The sequence below is a fragment of the Babylonia areolata genome, chromosome 9, assembly GCF_041734735.1.
Source record: "Babylonia areolata isolate BAREFJ2019XMU chromosome 9, ASM4173473v1, whole genome shotgun sequence".
Classification (NCBI taxonomy): domain Eukaryota; kingdom Metazoa; phylum Mollusca; class Gastropoda; order Neogastropoda; family Buccinidae; genus Babylonia; species Babylonia areolata.
The window spans coordinates 3380747-3400877 of NC_134884.1; the positions used below are offsets into that span (position 1 = coordinate 3380747).

Here is a 20131-nt window from a genome sequence, read left to right on the forward strand (position 1 = left end):
CCGTCCCACCTGACGCACCGTTCTCCGAAAATACGGTCCCTGGGACGAACTTTACGTGGAAAAGAAGAGGTGAGGGGGTTCTTTCAAGTGCGATGAAATACTGTCGTGCTGTGTTGTGCTGTGGTGTATTGTGGTGTCGTTAAGGTGTGTAAAGGTGAAAAAAGCACGGTCTTTTTGATCAAGTAAGACACTTCCACAACAAGATACGACACCCCACACACCCCAGCTCCCAATCCAGGTTTAGACGACTGTTTTTAACCGACAAAGCTCACACGCACTCCAAACAACTCTGCCACAGAACTCTGCACGCACACAACGCTTGCGACCTCCCTCCACGTGACAGGGGATGACCGAAGTACCCATGCACCCCTCTCACTTTGAGGGTGACTGCACTGAGTGCACACCACTTTCACGGCACTTCGGACATGAAAGCCGACATGAAGGCACTTAGCTAGCTGCCCCTTCACTACACCATGGGAGGTGAGCGTCTGTGTACAGTGAACCGTGACAAAAGTGCTTCAGCAGACCGCAATGAAACAAAAGACCTGCAGGTTGTTGGCACGTGCGGTCCGGCTGGTCGTGTTCTGGCCATGTGTCAGCTGGTGCAGTGCCGTCTGATGTACGTGTTGGTTTGGAACAGAGCTCTTTTACTGCATGCTACAATTTTATGTTGGTCCTTTGTTCACACAGTGCCCAGAAAATTAATCAAAATTTGTATCACTCGAAAACGCACGCACTGTTTCATTCTATTTCACTGGTTTTAATCTTAATCCTATGCACGAAAACTAATCTGTCCAAAAGACGAAGGGGGATGGGGATGGGGGGGGTGTGGGGGGTAGAGGGAATAAGAGGGATGTGTGGGACGGGTATGGGGGAGAGCCAGGGAGAGAAAAGCCAACACACTACGAGACAGACAGACAAGAGACAGTCTCAGTATACAAAATTAAAAAATGGTCTTGTCTGATCTATTGTTCTCCATTTCCATGTCGGCCATAGCAGTACACAAGAAACGCTGTTCTGTCTCAAAGCTCGCAAATGAAACGTTGCATTGCATCCAGTTGCCAACTTCGCATGTTTCATTCTCCCTTCTGAGATAGATGTCAGTGTTTCGCCCCCCCCCCCCCCCCCACACACACACACACACACTCTCTTTCTCCCTCCCTCCTTTCTCTCTACCTTCCCTCCCTCCCCTTCCCTCTCGTTCCTTTTCCACCCCCTACTCTCCATACTCCCCCTCAATCATTTAACAGAGCAGTTATCCCGATTGAGACTTTCTTTGCCCATGCCACCCAACACGGAATGTATCAATTATTTAATCTGCCACAAAACATAAATTCTCGTAAAGCTTTCAAAATATGCAGCGCAACACGGTTTGTTGACCGGTTTACATAATATGATTTGTGCGTACATGCCATTCTGAAGGCCTCAAGAATGTGTTGCTTACCCCCTTTACCACACCTTTCTTCTTTTCTTTTTCCTTCTTTCTCTCCCCCCTCCCCCCTCTCTATCTCTCTCTTACACACACACACACACACACACACACACACACACACACACACACACACACACACATTCCCATAACTGTAAGACTGACGGACTGGCAAGCTGATTGAAACTTCTCGTTAGTGGCACAAGCAATGGCCAGTAGCACTCACTCGCAGCATGCAGACGTGTATTTACATTTAGGTCCACGCTCAGTTTGGGTTGGTGGGGTGTTGGGGGCAGTACAGGTGTTGGGGATCTGCATCATCACCTCCAAGGCACAGACAGTGCAGCTTTCCCTGTCTCTCTGTCCTGCTCCACTGGCTCCCTTTCCATTCACAGCTTGTAAACAACACCCGGGGTATTCATAACACAAGCTGTGAAGAATGCACGGCCATACGGGGCAACAATGGCTCCGCAGGCTATCCAGGGTATTATGGGTCATCCGGTAACTATGAGAGAGGGTTGTGACAGGTTGGGGGACTATGATACGGAATGACCGTGGACTTTCATTTGTGACAATTAATAGACACAAGACATTTCGGAACTTGACTGTCATCAGCTTAGAGCCTATACGACAAGGGGATACCTTGCCCTTTTTCCAGTCATTCGACTCCAAGGTTTGAACAATACAAAGAAACCAAAATACGTATTATCATATAGCAAGTACTTTAGCATGCAATATAGGCACGCATCATATAAGCACATAAACCAAAAATGGGAGAGTGAGAGATACCCACACAGACACACACACAAGATAGCGACACGTGTGTAGACAAGGGACAAGAAGAGCAAAATAGGCTTGCCATCGTTCGTTTCTTTTCTTCCCCACACACTCTCCCCCTTCTTTCTTTTCGACCTGTCTGGAGTCTCGACCAAGCCCATCACACTAAGTGCTGTTCAATCTTGAAGCACAAGGCCCGGACTCTGTTAAAAAGACAGCTCTGACATTATCACGGTCAAGGCACCCCCACCCCCCTTTTTTCCCCCTTCCCCTATCTTTCCTGTCTCCTGCCCCTCCTGGGAAGCACCACCTCCCATCATGCTGGATTCTCTTCTCTTCCAAGAAAGGTTACGGCAGACTACAAATTTAATAATCCGTGTTAAATACAAGAGAAACGGATGGTGATGTTGCGGTGGTGGTGTTTAGAGAGAGGGAGAGACAGAGAGAGAGAGAGAGACAGAGAGAGAGAGAGAGACAGAGAGAGAGAGAGATGGGGGAAGGGGGCAGAGAAGACAGAGAAAGGTAGAAAGAAACAGACAAAACAAAGAAGACGGGACACAGACTTAAACGCAATCGCCAACCCTTTCTACAACACATACAAAGAGGAAGAAAGTGAATGAAAGAAGGCCAGAAAAAGAGTAGAGCCGGAAGGACTAGAAGAAAAGCCTTCGAGAGAAAACAGAATAAGAAAAGATGAATTAAGAAAAGTCGATAAGGAACAAATCAAACTATCTCCAAGTAGAAAAAAAGGGATTATTTTCCCAAGGGGGTGCACAAGAAAAATCAATTAAGAACAAGATTAATCACCACCATACACTTTTCATGCCCATGCAGTTGAGTCCCCCCCCCCCCTACCCCCCAACAAGTCAGGTCCACCCCTTCATTATTTGTTCCCCAAGGCTTCTATTTCCCAACCTGCAGCCACCAGGCAGGGTGCGGGCCATCTGGAGGAAGGGCCGGTAATCCTGATGAATGGTCTGGGGGTGAGGAAGGTGATGCCCCAGACCCCTCTTTGTTATGGACGTTGTATGGCTGAGGGTGGGGCCTGGAGGAGAGAGATAAGGCAGGCTGGTGCAATGGTGGTGGTGTCTGTTGCCGCCTTGTCTTCGTATCAGCAATGGTCAGGTGTATGGGGCTTTCGACTAACTGTGATTATGTCCTCTGTCCGTCTGTTCATATCATATGAACCCACAGAGGGGTGAAAGGTTAAGAATTAGAAAGATAGATGTGTGGTACGGTGGGTTAGGCCAGCAGTGCAGGCAGTTTCACGGGTCATTTAAATCACCACCAAACATTTCCCTATTAGCATGCCGGGCATGGTCAATCCCATCAAGTTGTACATTATACTGTGGTTAGTCTCTCACTTATTCTTGCCAAGGATTCCACATGCAAGGAGGGGTGGGAAAGTCAAATCAAATCAAAATGATCCTTACTACTGCGTTATTGCAATTGTTTCCGAAAGACAAGGAGAATAACGATTAATAAGAAGAGGATGAGAAGGACAAGAAGAATGAGGAGAAGGAGAAGAAGAAGAAGAAATAGTAACAGAAGCATAACAACAACAATCACAGTAGTAGCAGTTACAGCAGCAGCCTCTGCCGAGGGACTGCTTGATTAAGGAAAAAGGCTCGTTACAGCGCTGTGGGTTATTAGTTCGTGAGACATAGTGTCTGTTTCCCGGCGGACTAACCGCCGTCCATAGTCTAGCCGCACATCCACTCCCCCCCCCCCCCACCCCCCCTTTTTTTCTGCGTGTCTCTCTCCATCATCCAATTTCTCTAACCTGACGTCCATTTACCGAACAGGAAGACTGCTCGCTTCATCATCTCATCATTACTCTCTTTCTCTCTACCCCACAACCCCCTCCTTTCAATCTCCCCCCACGACCACTGACAACCCTATTTTGGATCTTCAACCCCCAATCCCCACCCGCCTCCTAAACCCTCTACACACACACACACACACACACACACACACACACACACACACACACTCACCCCACTATATTTCTTCACATGTTTTCCATCAGCAACATAACTTGGCAGCGTGGCAGATCTCTCTCTCTCTCTCTCTCTCTCTCACGCACGCACACACACACACACACACACACACACACACACACACACACACACACACACAGGGAAGTAACGCCTATCAGATCCTGACGTTTTGCGTCTGTTAGATATACGTATTAGTGTTCTTTTCTTTTTAAATGGACAGACGGAACTTGTCTCTTGGTTTCCTTCATGAATGCATAAAAAAGATACCGCATGGTTTCAATTCGACACCCACCTACAATGACTCACAAAATAATGCAGAACACACACACACACACACACACACACACACACACACACACACACATATACATATATATATATATATATATATATATATATATATATATATAAGGAGGGAGCAACCACACACAAAAAACTCGATGAATGCGACGAAGAATATGACGAAGAGGAGGAAGGAACAGAATAACGACGAAGACGACAATGAGCAGAACTGATAGGGGTTGGGTGGGAGGGGGAGGGGGGCGGAGAGAGAAGCAGCAGGAGGAAGAAGAAAAACAATAAACAGGAGAAGGAGGCGGAGAAGAAGAAGGAGAACAAGAACAGGAAGATGGGCAGAGGAGGAGAAACACGCGGAAGGAGGAGGCAGAGGTCACTGACAGTGGGTGTCATGCTCAGGCAAACACAAGCCTGCACCAACAATGACAGTCAGTCACCTACGCTCAGAATTAATCAGAGGACAGGCAAACGTGGTAATGCAATAACCGCCATAGTCATTTTATCCTCACAGATGTCCACGACCCAACGTCAGCAGTAAATGGGTATTGTGTGGTGCAAGGTACATGTTACCTCTCCCTCTGTCAACTCTGCTGCACTCACGGCACAACCTGCGCGATGGATTGACGCGCTATCATGCATACGCTGCTTTCTTCTTTCTTCCGTTTTTCTGCGTTCGTTTGTCTTGTTATATTTTCGAAGCAACGCATATGAGTAGTGTATAAATTATAAGACACAAACACAAACACTATGATGCCTGCTTGAAACTGAAATCATCAGCTGGCATCATTCAATATGATGAATGCACACTGCTTAATGCACACCGATGGAAGCGCATTTTACCCGATACCAGTCACGGAAGCACTTAAAGGTATCACCTGGTATTATGAATGCATGCTGTTTCATGCTCACGAACGCATGACACACATGCTTTTCCGACGGTGCACTGTTCAATCTTTACTTTGAATCAAATAAATTCAAATAAGCTTCAAATACTTTTTTTTAATGCGATACTCTCTATACAGGGAATGTGCATGTTTTAAGCAGAGCTGATTTTGGTTTGACTGGGTTTGGTAAATAACATGGGTAAAATGATCTGAACGGGTGGGCAAAGAGAGAGGGGTGAGGGGTGGGGTCTTATCTCTTCTCGCTGTTCATCTTTTCGCTTTGTCTGCGGGGAATTCCGGTAGCGGCATGCAATCTGAGCATGCAGGGAGCAGTGTATTCTCTGTTGGCACACCTATTGACAGCATTGCGGAACACGTTATGAGGGAAGAAAGAACGTTAGCCAGAACTGATACACACGTGCAAGCATGAATGCACGCACCGCTTCCTCCCTCCCCTACCCCATGACACACAAATGTATGTCTGCCCATCTTTCACACAAGCGTGCACGCGCGCGCAACCCCCCCTCCGCCCACACACATATAAATACACGCTCGTGCACTGACGGAGCTTTATCAAGGCTTGCAAATTATGCGTTGTACTGCAACTGGGTGCGAACTTCGCTATGGTTTCTTTCTCCCTTTTGACAAAGCTCTCTCTCTCTCTCACACACACACACACACACTTGCACACACACGCACGCACGCACGCAGATCCACACACACAACGTACATAGCCTGCGCACGTAAAAGACAACAAGAATATTATCTTGTATACATCAAATCAAAACAGGAAATTCTTTTCCTCACTGTGTTGTCTTACCACACTGTTTATTGACATTCATTTTGGGGGTTCTTATGACTAACGATTGAGTCTGCGTCTCGCACAGGCATAAACACGCGCGCGCTCACGCACGCACACACACACACGCGCGCCGCGCTCCTCTTCAACAAAGATGACAGGTACTAGGATATGTTCCAACCAGATGCAACTGAACCCCGTCCCCCATGCCTATGGCGTACTGTTCGCTGCAAAATTTGTCCGTTGTTATTTCCACCACCAAGACCTCACACAATTCTGGATCAAAAACTCATTCACATTGCGAAGCTGAATGTGACTCGGTACAAATTCTGTCACCGCGTTTGAAGCTTCTACACGAGCGGAAATGTCATCAAAAGCAAAGGACACTAAAATGATGTGAAAAGCTTCAGCTCTTGAAGCTCCTGTGGTGTGCACACAATCTAGCTGTGGCAATGGTTCCACTCCTGGTGTATGACGGGAGAGCAGGATGCCATAGACCACTCACATCTGGACCCTCCTCTGTTCCACACACGCCAAACTGCCAACAGCACGTGCACATAAAACAATTCAATGTGGTCGTGTCGAGTTGTCGTTTGGGCACAAAATAGATGGTGCCAGCAGAGTGGTTTAAAGGTCGCATTTTCGACACGTGGTTAGAGCGCTGGACTCTTTTAGTCGTGTGTCTTGGGATTTCAATCCCGGTCGCGGGGGCTTGGATGGAGTTATGAGATGGGATTTTCCTATCTACTATGTCAACAAAAGCGCAAAAAATGCTACTGCCTTGGTCCCCTTACTATGTACGCACACACAAAAGATGGAATTCTCTAAGATCCCGTAATCCACGTCAACGTTCAGTGGTTTTCTGAACATACCCAGCATGCACATCCCTGGAAACGGAGTATGGATGCCTAAATCGAAGAGGTGGAAACGATGCGTAAATGTCCGCAATGAGCAGTCCACGAACATTAAAAAGATCTCTGTGTGTGTGTACACTTCTTTTTTCTCTCTCTCTTTTTATTTTCTTTTTTGGACAAGAACAAAGGTCACATTTTCAGGAACAGTTACGGTGCTGACGCTGAACATGTGAAAAAGGACGTCTTTTGCAGCCAGGGAGATACCATACACTTTCTCTTCCAGTGGAACTGTTCCACCAACCTGCATGGCATGGGAATGAAGCCCTAGTTCTGCACTGTGTAGTGTTCTGGAGGGGGGGGGGGGCGAGCGGAGGGTAAAGTAAGGCATGTATAGAAGTGGGGGGCGAGGGGTAGGCTGTGGAAGGGGAAGAGGAGGGAGGCAGTGCGCGTGCGTGCGTGCGTCAGACAATCTTGCACGTGTCGGCGCACAGAATGCTTTAGGGGCGACACAACCAAATCGGACCATAACCTCATCAGGCCATCACATGTGCACACCAACTCATGCAACCTGTTGAAACCACGACCAAGAGCTGGCCCATCTGAGCACCTTCTCCTTCCCCCTTCCCCTCCACACCCCACGCTCCCTCCTCCCCGCACCTCTCACCCGAGCCCTGTCACCGTGACCAGTCTGTCTGGAGGTCAGTGTCTGGACAGGTCAGACAGATCCCACACCCCGCTGTCCCGGGAGACTGTCTGCCGGCCCGGGGTGTCGATGTCAAACTGGCTGCCACTCGGTCAATGTGTGTCGCGATCGTTGTGAATGTGCAGAGGATATCAATACTGATTTCAGCAAAATAACATATTTTACATATACAAATATGGTCTGTAAGTGTAAGTGCGTGTGAAAGCCGTGACGGCGTGCACACACACATATTCGTCACAGCGCGCATCAGCTCGAGCAAGGTTGGGACGAACCGATCGTATGTGTGTGCGTGTGGGAGGGGGGTGGGGGTGGCTGGGAGGTCCTGACGTGCCGGAAGACGGAAAGAAGACCAACAGGATAAACTGAGATATCGATATAACCCCTGCCTGTTTGCTGAAATATGCACACAATAAAATTAATGCATGCGTTCACTCCCACTCGGGTAATAATAATAAGCACGGAGAGAACTACAATACAACGGATGGATGGGAGGAGCGCAGACAAATCAGACGTACATCCCCAGTCACATCACGTCTGGGGCCACTGTCCGATTCCTCCCTCCCTCCCCCTGCCCCCCTCCCCCCGCACCAGTGGTCCTCTCTTCCTTTCCCCTTCAGCTCGCCCTCCAACAACCAATAATAAGACTGGATAAGATACCATCCGTCCCCTCTGGCCCCCTAATACCCCGAATAGCCGCCTCCCATGCTGGAAGAAGAAGATGTACAATATGCATGATAGTCAGTCGCGTCCGGCAAAGACCACCAGCACAGCAGAGGAGTCAACAGCGGACCAAGAAGATAAGCCACCCCTATTTCACACGGGTGGCCCACATGACGGCCGCCCGATCCTTTCCTCCTCCCTCTTGGTCAGCTCCGCCATCTCCCCCCGCCCCCTCCCTCCTTGCTCTCTCACTAACAAAAATGCAAGGCACACTACCCCGTCCATTCCACATACGCTTAAACAAACAAACAAAATAAAATAAAATAAAAGAAGATAAATAACGTTCATAACAGATCATTGAACTCAAACTCTCGTTACTCAGTCCAAACCAAATTCCATCCGTACCTTCAACCTCCCCTACCCCTCCCCCCTCCATCCCCCACGCACACTATCTTCGCACACACATATCCCACACCGTCTCTACTCTCACAAACAAAAAACACAAAGCGTGGTTCGGTGTTGATAATCAGTACAAACAGATTCCATCCATCAATGACCTCTCCCCCCCCCCCCCCCAACCTCTCGTCCCCTCCCTCTCCTACCTGACTGTACTCCCACAAACAAAACACACAATGCACAAAGCGTGGTTCATAATCCGTCCAACCTGATTCCTCCCAAGACCCTGAACCCTGGGTATGCAGGAACATGTGGGTAGGAAGATACAGGTGAGCGCCCTGTGCGTTCAGATAGCAGAGTTTTATGAGAGGGGTCTTAAGGCCAAGCATTAAAGGCTGTAGCCATCAGCGCACGTGCGGCCCGTCCACCACTAGAGGCCATTCCCTGTCCGCTGAGGTGGAGGGCAGAGACAGAGACAGAATGCAGAACACGACCGCCTTATCTGTGCGTCGTCCCCAAAGGCAAACCTATAAGAGATAGACGCTGGCGGACAGGCACATAGATTGGGAAAGGGAGAATAAAAGGCGAAAGAGAGGAATAGAAATGCTAAGCTGAGTGGGTTGGACGGAGAGGAAGAGACAGGGTGAAGGAGCGGGTCAGAGAAAGAGACAGAAAGACAGACAGACAGACAGATAGACAAGCAGAGACAGAGAGAGAGTTTCCAAACTTTTTTCATTTCCCTGGTGGGTGAATCTTAGCAGATAACGAAGATGTAACTTCGAAACAAAAAAGAGCGAAAGAAGGGTAATGTGATTAAATTCAACAGCTGAACGATGACGCGTTCCAACTGCGCTCTCCAGAAACTTAATTTAAAAAAAATTTAAAAAAGAAAGAAAAAAAAAGAAAAAAAGAAAAGAAAAGAAAAACGCACAGGCACCAAAAGGACATGCACAAAGACATGCAAGAGAGACAAGCAAGACGAGAAACAAAACAAGAAAATAGCACACACACACACACACACACACACACAAGGAAAGCACATAAAACATGAACAATAAATAAAACAAACAAGGAAAGCGTAGATTTATTCTTTATAAGACAAAGAAACAGAATTCGAACCACTGACACGCAATTCGATTTGTGTGCCATTGTCTCATAAAAAGTAACCGTGCCTCTCCTTCGTTTCTTTTTTTTCTTTCTTTCTTTCTTTTCCTGTGTCTGTTTGCTTTCCTTTTTTTCTCGTGTTTTCCCCTCTTCGCCACGTTCATTTTCACAGAACATATACAACAACAACAACAACAACAAAAGAAAAAAGAAGAGACTTAGCAAACAAACACACAAAGGCAAACGCTAACAAAGCCAAGAAGCCACACACTCACCTGACGCAGAGGCGGCCTGGAACGAATAAAATCCAAGATGACGGCATGCGCATCGTTCTTCACTTTGGGAGGGATGTCCCCGTTCACCTACACGTTTGGGAAAAGACAGAGAGAAAAAAAAGAAAGAAAGAAAGAAAAAGATGTGAGATTCCCATGCCTGCGTGCACACACACAGCACTGAATACAGTCATATATATATACATGCAGCAGCTGACGGATCCCAAATAACATGATCACCAAAAAGAAGGAAAAACAAAGAGGTAAAAGGGCATCCTGTACAGAAACCTAAAAATAAATAAAAATAAACAAAATAATAATAACAGTAATAATAAGAAGAAAAAGAAAAAAAGAAAACTGGAAAGTCATGCCACACAGACAATCTGTCTGTCTCTATCTCCCCACTTCTGACACATACACGCTAATTTCTCCAGTTGGAGATAATAAAGTTATTCTTATCTTATCTTATCTCTGCCATTCTGTGTGTCTTAAATGTACTATATATGTTCCTCCTCTGCAAAGAGATCGGTAGCATTGCAGTAAATCATTTTAGTTACGAGTTCTCTCTCTCTCTCTCTCTCTCTCTCTCTCTCTCTCTCACGCTCTCTGCTCCTCCCAGAAACAAAGTGTGCTTTTGTAAATCCCCCTACCCTGCAGCCAGCATTGCAGTCTCACGCACATTCGAGACTCCTGTCAACACAAATAATCTATTATTCAACAATGTTCGATCTGGACATGTCATATGAAACCTGCCCCCAAAACAACAGAAACATTCATCCGTCAGTCAAACAAAACAATCAGTCAACTGGCACGTGGATGATTAATGGTTTCATCTCTTCCGACTCCCAACTCACTCTCTCACCCGCTCTGTGTGTGTGTGTGTGTGTGTGCGCGCGCGCACGCGCGCGCGCGCCACCCCTCCATCCCCTACCTCCATCTCTCTCTGTGCGTGGCATGCTGAACCAAGCCATGAAATCCATGATGCAGAAATACAAACCAATGCACATGGCACTGCTCTCACATTGAAACACTAAGAGACAGGCAAATGAAAGACAGATTGACAAACACACGGAAACGTAGGAAGGCAGGAATGAAAGCTGACAGAACGGAAGAGAAGAGAGATGAATAAAGAATGACAGACAAACACGTAAAAAGGAAAGGAAACAAAAAGAAAAGAAGAAGCAAATATCGAAAGAAGAAAAACTTTCAAAGCGACAAGAAACGAAAGAAAGACAAAGAAAATAAAACCAAGCAATAAAGCCGGAATTCTTTCGCAGCTGAGAACTGAAGCTAGCAGACTCCAAAAAATCAATACAGACGCAAGTTTCGTTGAAAAGCAGATGAAAAAAAAAAATGAAAAAAAAAAGGAAAAACAGGGAGAAAGAACCAGTCAGCGCCTTTTCACGACGCTGTCTTTTAACCTCCCGAACACTACACCGACTTAAATCAAAAGGCAGCAAGCAGCCTTGGTCTTTTTTGCCATCAACATGTCAATGAAACCCGCTCTGCCCCTCACCCCACTCCTATCCTTGCCCCTCTCTCATCACATTGTACAACGTGTGTGTGTGTGTGTGTGTGTGTGTGTGTGTGTGTTTGTGTGTGGTGTGCGCGCGCGCGTTAAGTATGGATGTGCACACGAATAATTATGTGCGTGCAAACATGCATTTCGTGCAAATATGCACACGAACGATTGTTATTTTCGTGTGCATGTGTACATGTGAGCGTGCGAGTGTGCGTACGCATGTGTATACGAGCGCGTGCATACATGCACGTATATGTTAACACTCATAATTCAATACAGAACGTAAACACAGAACGTTACTTAACTAAACTTTGGAATTCTCTTTCCCAGTAAACCTTTTTCACCCGTCTCAAAACAGAATCTGAACGAGATTTCCGCCGATCCGGGAAAAAAAGAAAAAAGAAATGAAAGAAAAAAAAAGATCGTCTCATGCTTGTGTAAAGCAAATCATTTCGTGCCATGAAAACGTATCGTCATATGATATACTCTACTCTCGTATGCATGCATGCTCGCACGCACGCACACACACACACACACACACACACACACACACACACACACACACACACACACACACACACACACACACACTGTTGTGTAGTCTGAACTGACCTGGCCAGACCATCAGAACTGATGATAAATGTGACCTGTCTGCTCATCAATCCGCTTCCTACAGTGTACACACCTCTGCACTCTCATTTCCCTGTGATAAATGTCCCCAGACTCTCCTTTGTGTGTTTGTGTTTTTGTGTGTGTGTGTGTGTGTGCGCGCGCGCGCGCGCGTGTTCCCTTGTGTAACTATCCCTCTCTTTCCTAGTTTCTATGTGTGATATATCTCTTTGTGTGACAGTGTGCGTGCGTGCGAGCATGTGTGCGAGAGTCTGTCTGTCTGTGTTTATGTATGGAAATCCCTTTCCTTTCTCCCCCACACCCATCCCCTGTCTTTCTCACTCACGGAAGAATAATTGTATGTGTGGAGAGAGAGACACAGAGAGAGAGAGAGAGTGTGTGTGTGTGTGTGTGTGGGGGGGGGGTGATGAGGGGAGAGAAGAGGTGGAAGTGTGCAGTGAGATCTTGCACGCGCTGATCGCATTCCGTACAGAACAGAAATCCACTGACGTGAAATTCCCTGCAGTGGACGTGCAGTATACAAGGAGGTGCTGGACGTGCTGGTGCCGTGACTCATGCTCGTGTCAACAGCAGCTGCGTGCCGACACCACTGAGAGCAATAGACTGAGGGAGGGATGAATGGAAAGACAGACAGACAGAGAAACAAGAGACAGACAGAGACACAACGAAAGACAGAAAGAGAGAGAGGGAGACAGAAACATATAGTCAGACACACACAGAGAAATGACGATGGTGACGATGATATGGATACTCTGCGTCTATCCTCGATCGGAGACCAAGCTCTAAGCGCTTTCCAAACACGGAGTCATTTGCACAACAGACTGCCTACCTGGGTAGAGCCGACTGACAGCTACCATCGGGCGCTCGTCATTCGTTTCCCTTGTCATTCAATCAGGTTTCAATCACGCGCATATACACACTCATACAGACATGACACATTTTACATGTATTACGTTTTTGTAAATATTCACCCCACCATGTTGGCAGCCATTCTTCGTTTTCTCGGGTGTACATACAGGGTATACTGTTTCCATAACCCGAACGATGACATGAATTACATATCTTTAACGTGCGTATCTAATCTGTGTGCGTATACACACGAAGGGTGTTTAGGCACTCGCAGGTCTCCACATACACTGACCTGGGAGATCGGAAAAATATCCTTCCTTTATCCACCAGGAGCCGTTACCGAGATTCGGTGGCAGGACCCTCGAAGTCCAACGCTCTAACGGCTATTGCGCCCGTCAGTATTGAGAGAGTGGGACACACACACACACACACACACACACACACACACACACACACACACACACAAATGATGCCACTAGCAGTCTTCATTGCAGGACCACCTGTGTGACTGTCCGATGCCTCTTTTATACCATGCCTTTAAATCGAAAAAAGGAATTTGGGAAGGGAGCAAAAAATAGTGCCCCAGAAAGTGGGAGGGGGAGAGGGACGAAGGGGAGGGAGAATGGAGGAGTTCGGGATTGGGGTGGGTCTAAAAAATGCAATGTAAAGCAGCAGTTGTCCGCGCGAACAGACACACGCGGGCACATCGCTCTCTCTCTATCTCTATCTCTCACACAACACACACAACAACAACAACAACCACACCTACCTCCCCTAAATCCCACCCCACCCTCCTCCCAGCAAAACAAGAGAGAGAAAAAATGCATGAGCGCAAATGAAATGGAAAGGAACAAGAACTTTAGAACTGAAGAAAAATTCGTAACATATATTTTACAACTTGGAGCTCGTGCGACATTTCTCTCAGATAGCCACACCACGAGAGAGAGAGAGAGAGAGAGACAGACAGACAGAGAGACAGAGACAGAAAGACAGAGAGACTGAGAGAACAGAACTTCGGATGAAATGACGAGAAAAAAGAAGACAGAGACCATGCCAAAGATAGTGGCATTTTATTTTCCAGCAGTAAACGCCAATACTGGGCATACCTGCCGTTTGTCAATGTGTCTTGTTAACCCACTAACATGATAACACAGAAAGAGAGAAAATGACAGGAGAGGGGGGAGACAGAAAGAGAGAGGGAGGATGTGTGTGTGTGTGTGTGTGTGTGTGTGTGTGTGTGTGTGTGTGTGTGTGTGTGTGTGTGTGTGTGTGTGTGTGTATGTATGTATGTGTGTGTGTGAGTGCGCCTGTGTGTGTGTGTGTGCACGAAGGTAGCTACGGCACTGGCATATTTGTTGCCTTGTGTGTGGGCATGCGCGTGTGTGCATGAACGAGCGCTGATGTACGTGTGTGTGTGTGTGTGTGTGTGTGTGTGTGTGTGTGTGTGTGTGTGTGTGTGTGTGTGTGAGTGTGTGTGTGTGTGTGTTTTCCCCTTTCTTTATTTAAAGTGTCTTTTAACACACGTGTTTTTGACGGCTGAATGTGTGTGTGAAGAGGGGGGGAGGGGGTGGACGCTGAGAGACAGAGAGAGGCACAAAGAGAGAGGGGCAGAGAGACAGAAACTGAGAGACTCTCACTTATTAAAAATGGGTTTAAGCTGGGATGCGAATGGGAGGGCAAAAAATAAAGACAAACAACAAAGATGAAGGGACAGGACACACAAACAGACTGACAGAAACAAACAGAGAAGGAAAGATAAGGACTATCATGGGAAATGACACGGCTTTAACTACGTAGGAGAGAAGGCGGTTTAAACTGTTGGATAATGGACTTAGTGGAGGCGGCGGCTGGTTTTGCTGCCGAGGTGTAGGAGATTACCGGGAGGTGAAAATTGCTTTCTGCTGGGTACAAGGGGAAAAAAGCCTATCCCACACACATCACGATAACATGAAGTGAAAGACACTCCCTAACACCCATACAACCCCCACCCCCCCTCTCTCTCTCTCTCTCTTTCTCAACTTATCAACCCAGACATCCCATGCAAATTGAACGAAATCTTGGAAACCCACACATAACCTTGCCGGCACACTTACATCACACAGCCGCCCCCATCCCTGCCCGCCCCCCTCCAAGTCCCACCACACATACACACAAACTCTCTCTCTCTCTCTCTCTCTCTCCCCTCTGTCTGTCTGTCTCTCTCTCTTTTTCATTCCCAAACCGGAAATCAATTACACATTGAACTTCAACACCCACACATGACCATACGCGCGCGGGTACACACACACACACACACACACACACACACACACACACAGAGAGAGAGAGACAGGGAAGGATGGGTAGATCGAAGCAATCTTCTCCGTTCCGACTGTACAATTCCAAAATGGATATTAAAAGAATAATATGAACGGATACAACCAAAGAATAACAACAACAACAAAAAACCCTAACATTATGCAGATGCACAGGAAAGCGAGCCAGCAAACACACACACACACACTTAAACACAGATACGCACGCACGCACGCACACACACACACACACACACACACACACACACACACACACACACCAGCAGACTATCGATCCAGACACACTCAGAACCAGTGTCCTCCCAAGAGGAAGGAAAACCAGAGTCCACGTCTGTCACCATCACTAACCTGCATGCATAGGAGTATTCCTCACTGTGTGTGTTTGTGTGTGTGTGTGTGTGTGTGTGTGTGTGTGTGTATGTGTGTATGTGTGCGCACGCGCGTGCGTGCGTGCGTCGTGTGTGTGTGTGTGCGTGCGTGTGTGTTGTGAGTGCGTGTGTCGCGTGTCTGTGTCTGCGCGCGCGTGTGTGTATGTGTGTGTTGTGAGACAGAGAATGTGTGTGTGTGTGTGTGTGTGTGTGTGTGCGCGCGCGCGCGCGCGCGCGTGTATGTGTGTATGCGCGCTAGTGTTGTGCGCGTGTGCGTGTGTGTGTGTGTGTGTGTTGTGTGTGTGTTGTGAGACAGAGTGTTTGTATGTGTGCGCGCACGCGTGTGTGTATATGTGTGCACGTGCTAGTGTGTCTGCCTATCTGTGAGAGAGACAGTCAGACAGACTGACAGAAAGAAAGGCAGACAGACAGGGAGGAAGAAACTTATGACTTACGACTGGAGAGGGAGGATGACAAGACAAGGAGAAATACATACAGAGACAGGCTGACAGACAGACAAGACAGACAAATATATACAGACAGGCTGACAGACAGACAAGACAGACAAAGACAGGGGAACAGACAGGCAGACAGACAGACAAGACAGACAAAGACAGGGGAACAGACAGGCAGACAGACCGGGAGGGAGGGGAAAAGAGACCGGCATACAGATCATTCGATCAGCACGTGTGGCAATGAATAGAAAGTGAAAGGGGGTAGGTGGGAAACTGGGGAAGGGGGAGGGGAGTACAGAAACTCCACCATGGTCAAACACTCCTCCCCACCCTCAAGGCTGCCCCGTTCCACCCTCCCTCTCTTTTCTCCTACCCGTAAACAACAAGTGCAAGATAAGAAAGAGAAGGGAAAAAAATCCACGTTCTTTCCCCTTCACTCATCCATCAGTCTCCACCTCCTCTCATTCCCGACAAGCACGTGCTGGGGACAGAGAGGTTCAACGTTTATCCCTGAGGACAGAAAAGCTGACGGGGAGGGTGGAGGGGGGAGGGGGGGGGGGGGCAGGCGGACCGATAGTAGTACTTTGCACCCTCTCTGTCTCTCTTGTCATCCCTGGCTGGGTTGAGACAGGACGTGTCGAGGACTTCCCCTTGCCCTGGGGCACGGTATACAGTATCAGACTGATCGACCAACTGACAGACAGTGTGTGGGCTTCATCGTCCTTCGTACATACGCACGCACTTGCGCCGACAGACTGACACTGACACACGCATGCATGCTATGCTTACATACAAACACACATACCAATCCCCCCCCCCCCCCCCCTCAACACACACACAGAGACTGATCCTCTGTCAAGGACAAGACGATTACCGAGCGGCGGCGCGGGTGGGACTCTTGTCACTCAGAACATCTAAGGTTCAAATCCTGGCAGAGCCTTTGTTTCTGTTTTCCCCATTCCACCTCCCTGGTCTCCCCACTTCCCATGCCAGACCACCCCCACCCCCACCCCCCAAAAAAAACACTTAAAAAAAAAAAAAAAAAAAAAAAACAGCTCCCCATTCCCTGATGATCCAGCATTGATTAACCTTTGCGCACACTGGCCATTGACCTTCGTGAATTTGTGTGGGCAGGCAGAAGAACCAAACCAAAGAGGAGCGTAGAACGCCAAGATTAGGTGGTCGTTATCAGTCTCTAGGTGGGCGATAGAATCGGTCATGGAAAGTCCAGAATGCACCCCCCCCTCCCCCTCACACACACACACGCGCGCGCGCGCAAGAAATAAGAAGAAAAGAAAAAAACGCACCGCGGATGCCGGAGAGGAAGAATATACCATCACAGCCACCCCCAGAAAACGAACTGAGGCAGCCTAATTGGCGGGACAAAAAAGGGGAAAAAACCGTGACATCCGTAAAGGACCACCCACTGTAATACGGTCACGAATCAACAGCGCAGTTGCAGCCAACGAACGTGCAAAAAGACAGAGAGACAGACAGACAATGAGACGGACAGAGAGGCAGGCGGGCAGGCAGGCACGTAAACATCCCCCTATAGGAAATGAACGTCCGTGAGAAGTGGAAGCCCTCGAGGAGTGAGGAAGAAGCTGACTGTCTGAATCACAGTTTGAAGTCCACACACCATGTGGGTCAGGGACAACCGTCTATCGCTCGCAGTGGGTCGGCACATCTCTATATCTCCCCTCTCTCTCATTATTGTTCTCATTTTCACCCCCCATGTCACTGGAGCTGTTTCGCTGATGACATTAAACCTGTCCGTGTTCTGTGTTGTTTCTCTCTCTCTCTCTCTGAAAAGGTCATACAGTACATAAAAATATATGAGGAAGAACGCTGGCCGGAATGTCACAACTGTCGTTTCCTTCAACAGGAAACATTAAACTGAATCAGATATATCAAAATATAATAATAATAATAATAAATAAACAAATGACAAAAAACTAAGCTCCCAGTCATTCGAAGTTTGTCATACCACATTAGCTGTCTGTAACGAGGCTAATTTGCGGAGAACAACACAATGTGAGAGAAAGGCTTTATATATATATATATATATATATATATATATATATATATATATATATATATAAGAGTGACACCGGCAATACTTTCAAACTTCTTGTCACATTTCACTATCTCTCAGTCATTACATATCTCACTCTCTGTCTCTGACTCTCTCTTTTCCTCTCTCTCCCCATCACTCTCCCCCACTTCCTCTCCCGTTCTGAGGGCTGGTTGTGAATAAGAATCTGTGCTTGCTCCACTTCCCTCGTGAAATAAAAATTCGTTTCGTTTCGTTTCTCTTCACTCCCCTTTTCTCTCTCCATCCTCCCCCTCTCTCTCTCTCTCCCCTCTTTCTCCTTATACCTCCCACCACCCTTTCTCACTCCCTCCCCCTCTTTTCTCCCCCACCCTCTCTCCCTGTTAATACAATAAGAAGGTCACGGGATGGTGCAGAAAGAGAAAGGATGACCGCACTACATGTCATGGCTGGCTGTTCCCACAGCTAAGAAGCGCATTGCCCTCAATAACATCGGCTTAGGTCACCTTTCACTTCGTCAAACCTTGTTAGCTCCACTGTCTGCAGCAAGATTACACTGGATCCAAAAACACAAAAAACGAAACAAACAAAAAAGTGGGAGATGGGGGTTACAAAGGGGAACATTGACTGAGTCAACATTCTCTCTTTCCTGGTCATCTTTCTGCAGTAATTCAATTCTCCATACCTCCTACACTTTCTCTTTACCTACCCCTACCTCCTTCTCTCGTTTCCGACCTTCACCAGTCTCAGGGGCTCTTCTACCCAGAGAGAGAAGCACAGGGAATCACACACACACTCTCTCTCTCTCTCTAACACACCACACACACACACTCTCTCTCTCTCTCTCTCTCTCTAACACCACACACACACACACACACACACACTCTCTCTCTCTCTCTCTCTCAAACACACCACACACACACACTCTCTCTCTCTCTCTCTCTCTAACACACCACACACACACACACTCTCTCTCTCTCTCTCAAACTCAAACACACACACACACACACACTGGATTCAATCCACGCACAAGAAGCAAAGAGTCAAAACCACGAGGAAAAAAAAAAGAGAAGGAAAAAAAGGAACACAGAGAACACCCCAGAAAACCTCAAAAGGCTTCTCCCAAGCCAGCGCCGTCACGACGCTGACCAATTATCCCACAGAGCGAGGACTGGGGGCGACAGGGACCTGCTGCCATCGCTGGAGAAGGAAATTGAATTTCTCCTTTGAAAATGAAAAACCAAAAACAACGGCAGAGATGGGATGCGCACGTGCTCTCCGTCCCATGAGTGTGCTGAAAGCCACGTTCCACTGCGGGGTGGTTAATTGGGTGGATGATTTTCTTCGTGTGGGGGTGTTACCCCCTCCCCCCACCCCCACCCTCTCTCTCTCTCTGTTGATAGAAAAGAGCGACAGCATCTGAGAGGGAAGGAGCGGCTCCAAGACAGGACAATTGTGGGCGTGTGGGAACAAGAAATACACTCCGAGGAAGAGCGAAGATAAAGGAAAAGAGAGAGGTTGGGTTTGGGGTAAGGGTGTTTGCAGGGGACAGACACAGAGTGAAAGAGACATTGACCGAATGACAACACAACCCAAGACACAGGAAAGAAGAGAGAATCAGACAGAAAACCAGAGGAAGCCATAATGAGATATATGACAAAGCAAGACTCGGCATACAAACAGAACGATGCAACCACGCTGAAACCCAGAATTCAATTACCTTTACCTCCCAACAACCCATCCATCCCCAACCCCAACACACAC

General features: G+C 47.6%; 1 protein-coding gene across 4 annotated transcripts in view; it reads right to left on the reverse strand.

The window, feature by feature from the left end:
• LOC143286000 (protein spire homolog 1-like) overlaps positions 1–20131 on the reverse strand; it is a 174041-nt gene that overhangs the window by 72453 nt on the left and 81457 nt on the right. For all 4 annotated transcript variants that reach the window (XM_076593496.1, XM_076593497.1, XM_076593495.1 and 1 more), the window contains exon 7: positions 10179–10265. In XM_076593496.1, the coding sequence (XP_076449611.1) occupies positions 10179–10265 (87 nt within the window). The remainder of the gene's footprint in view (positions 1–10178; positions 10266–20131) is intronic.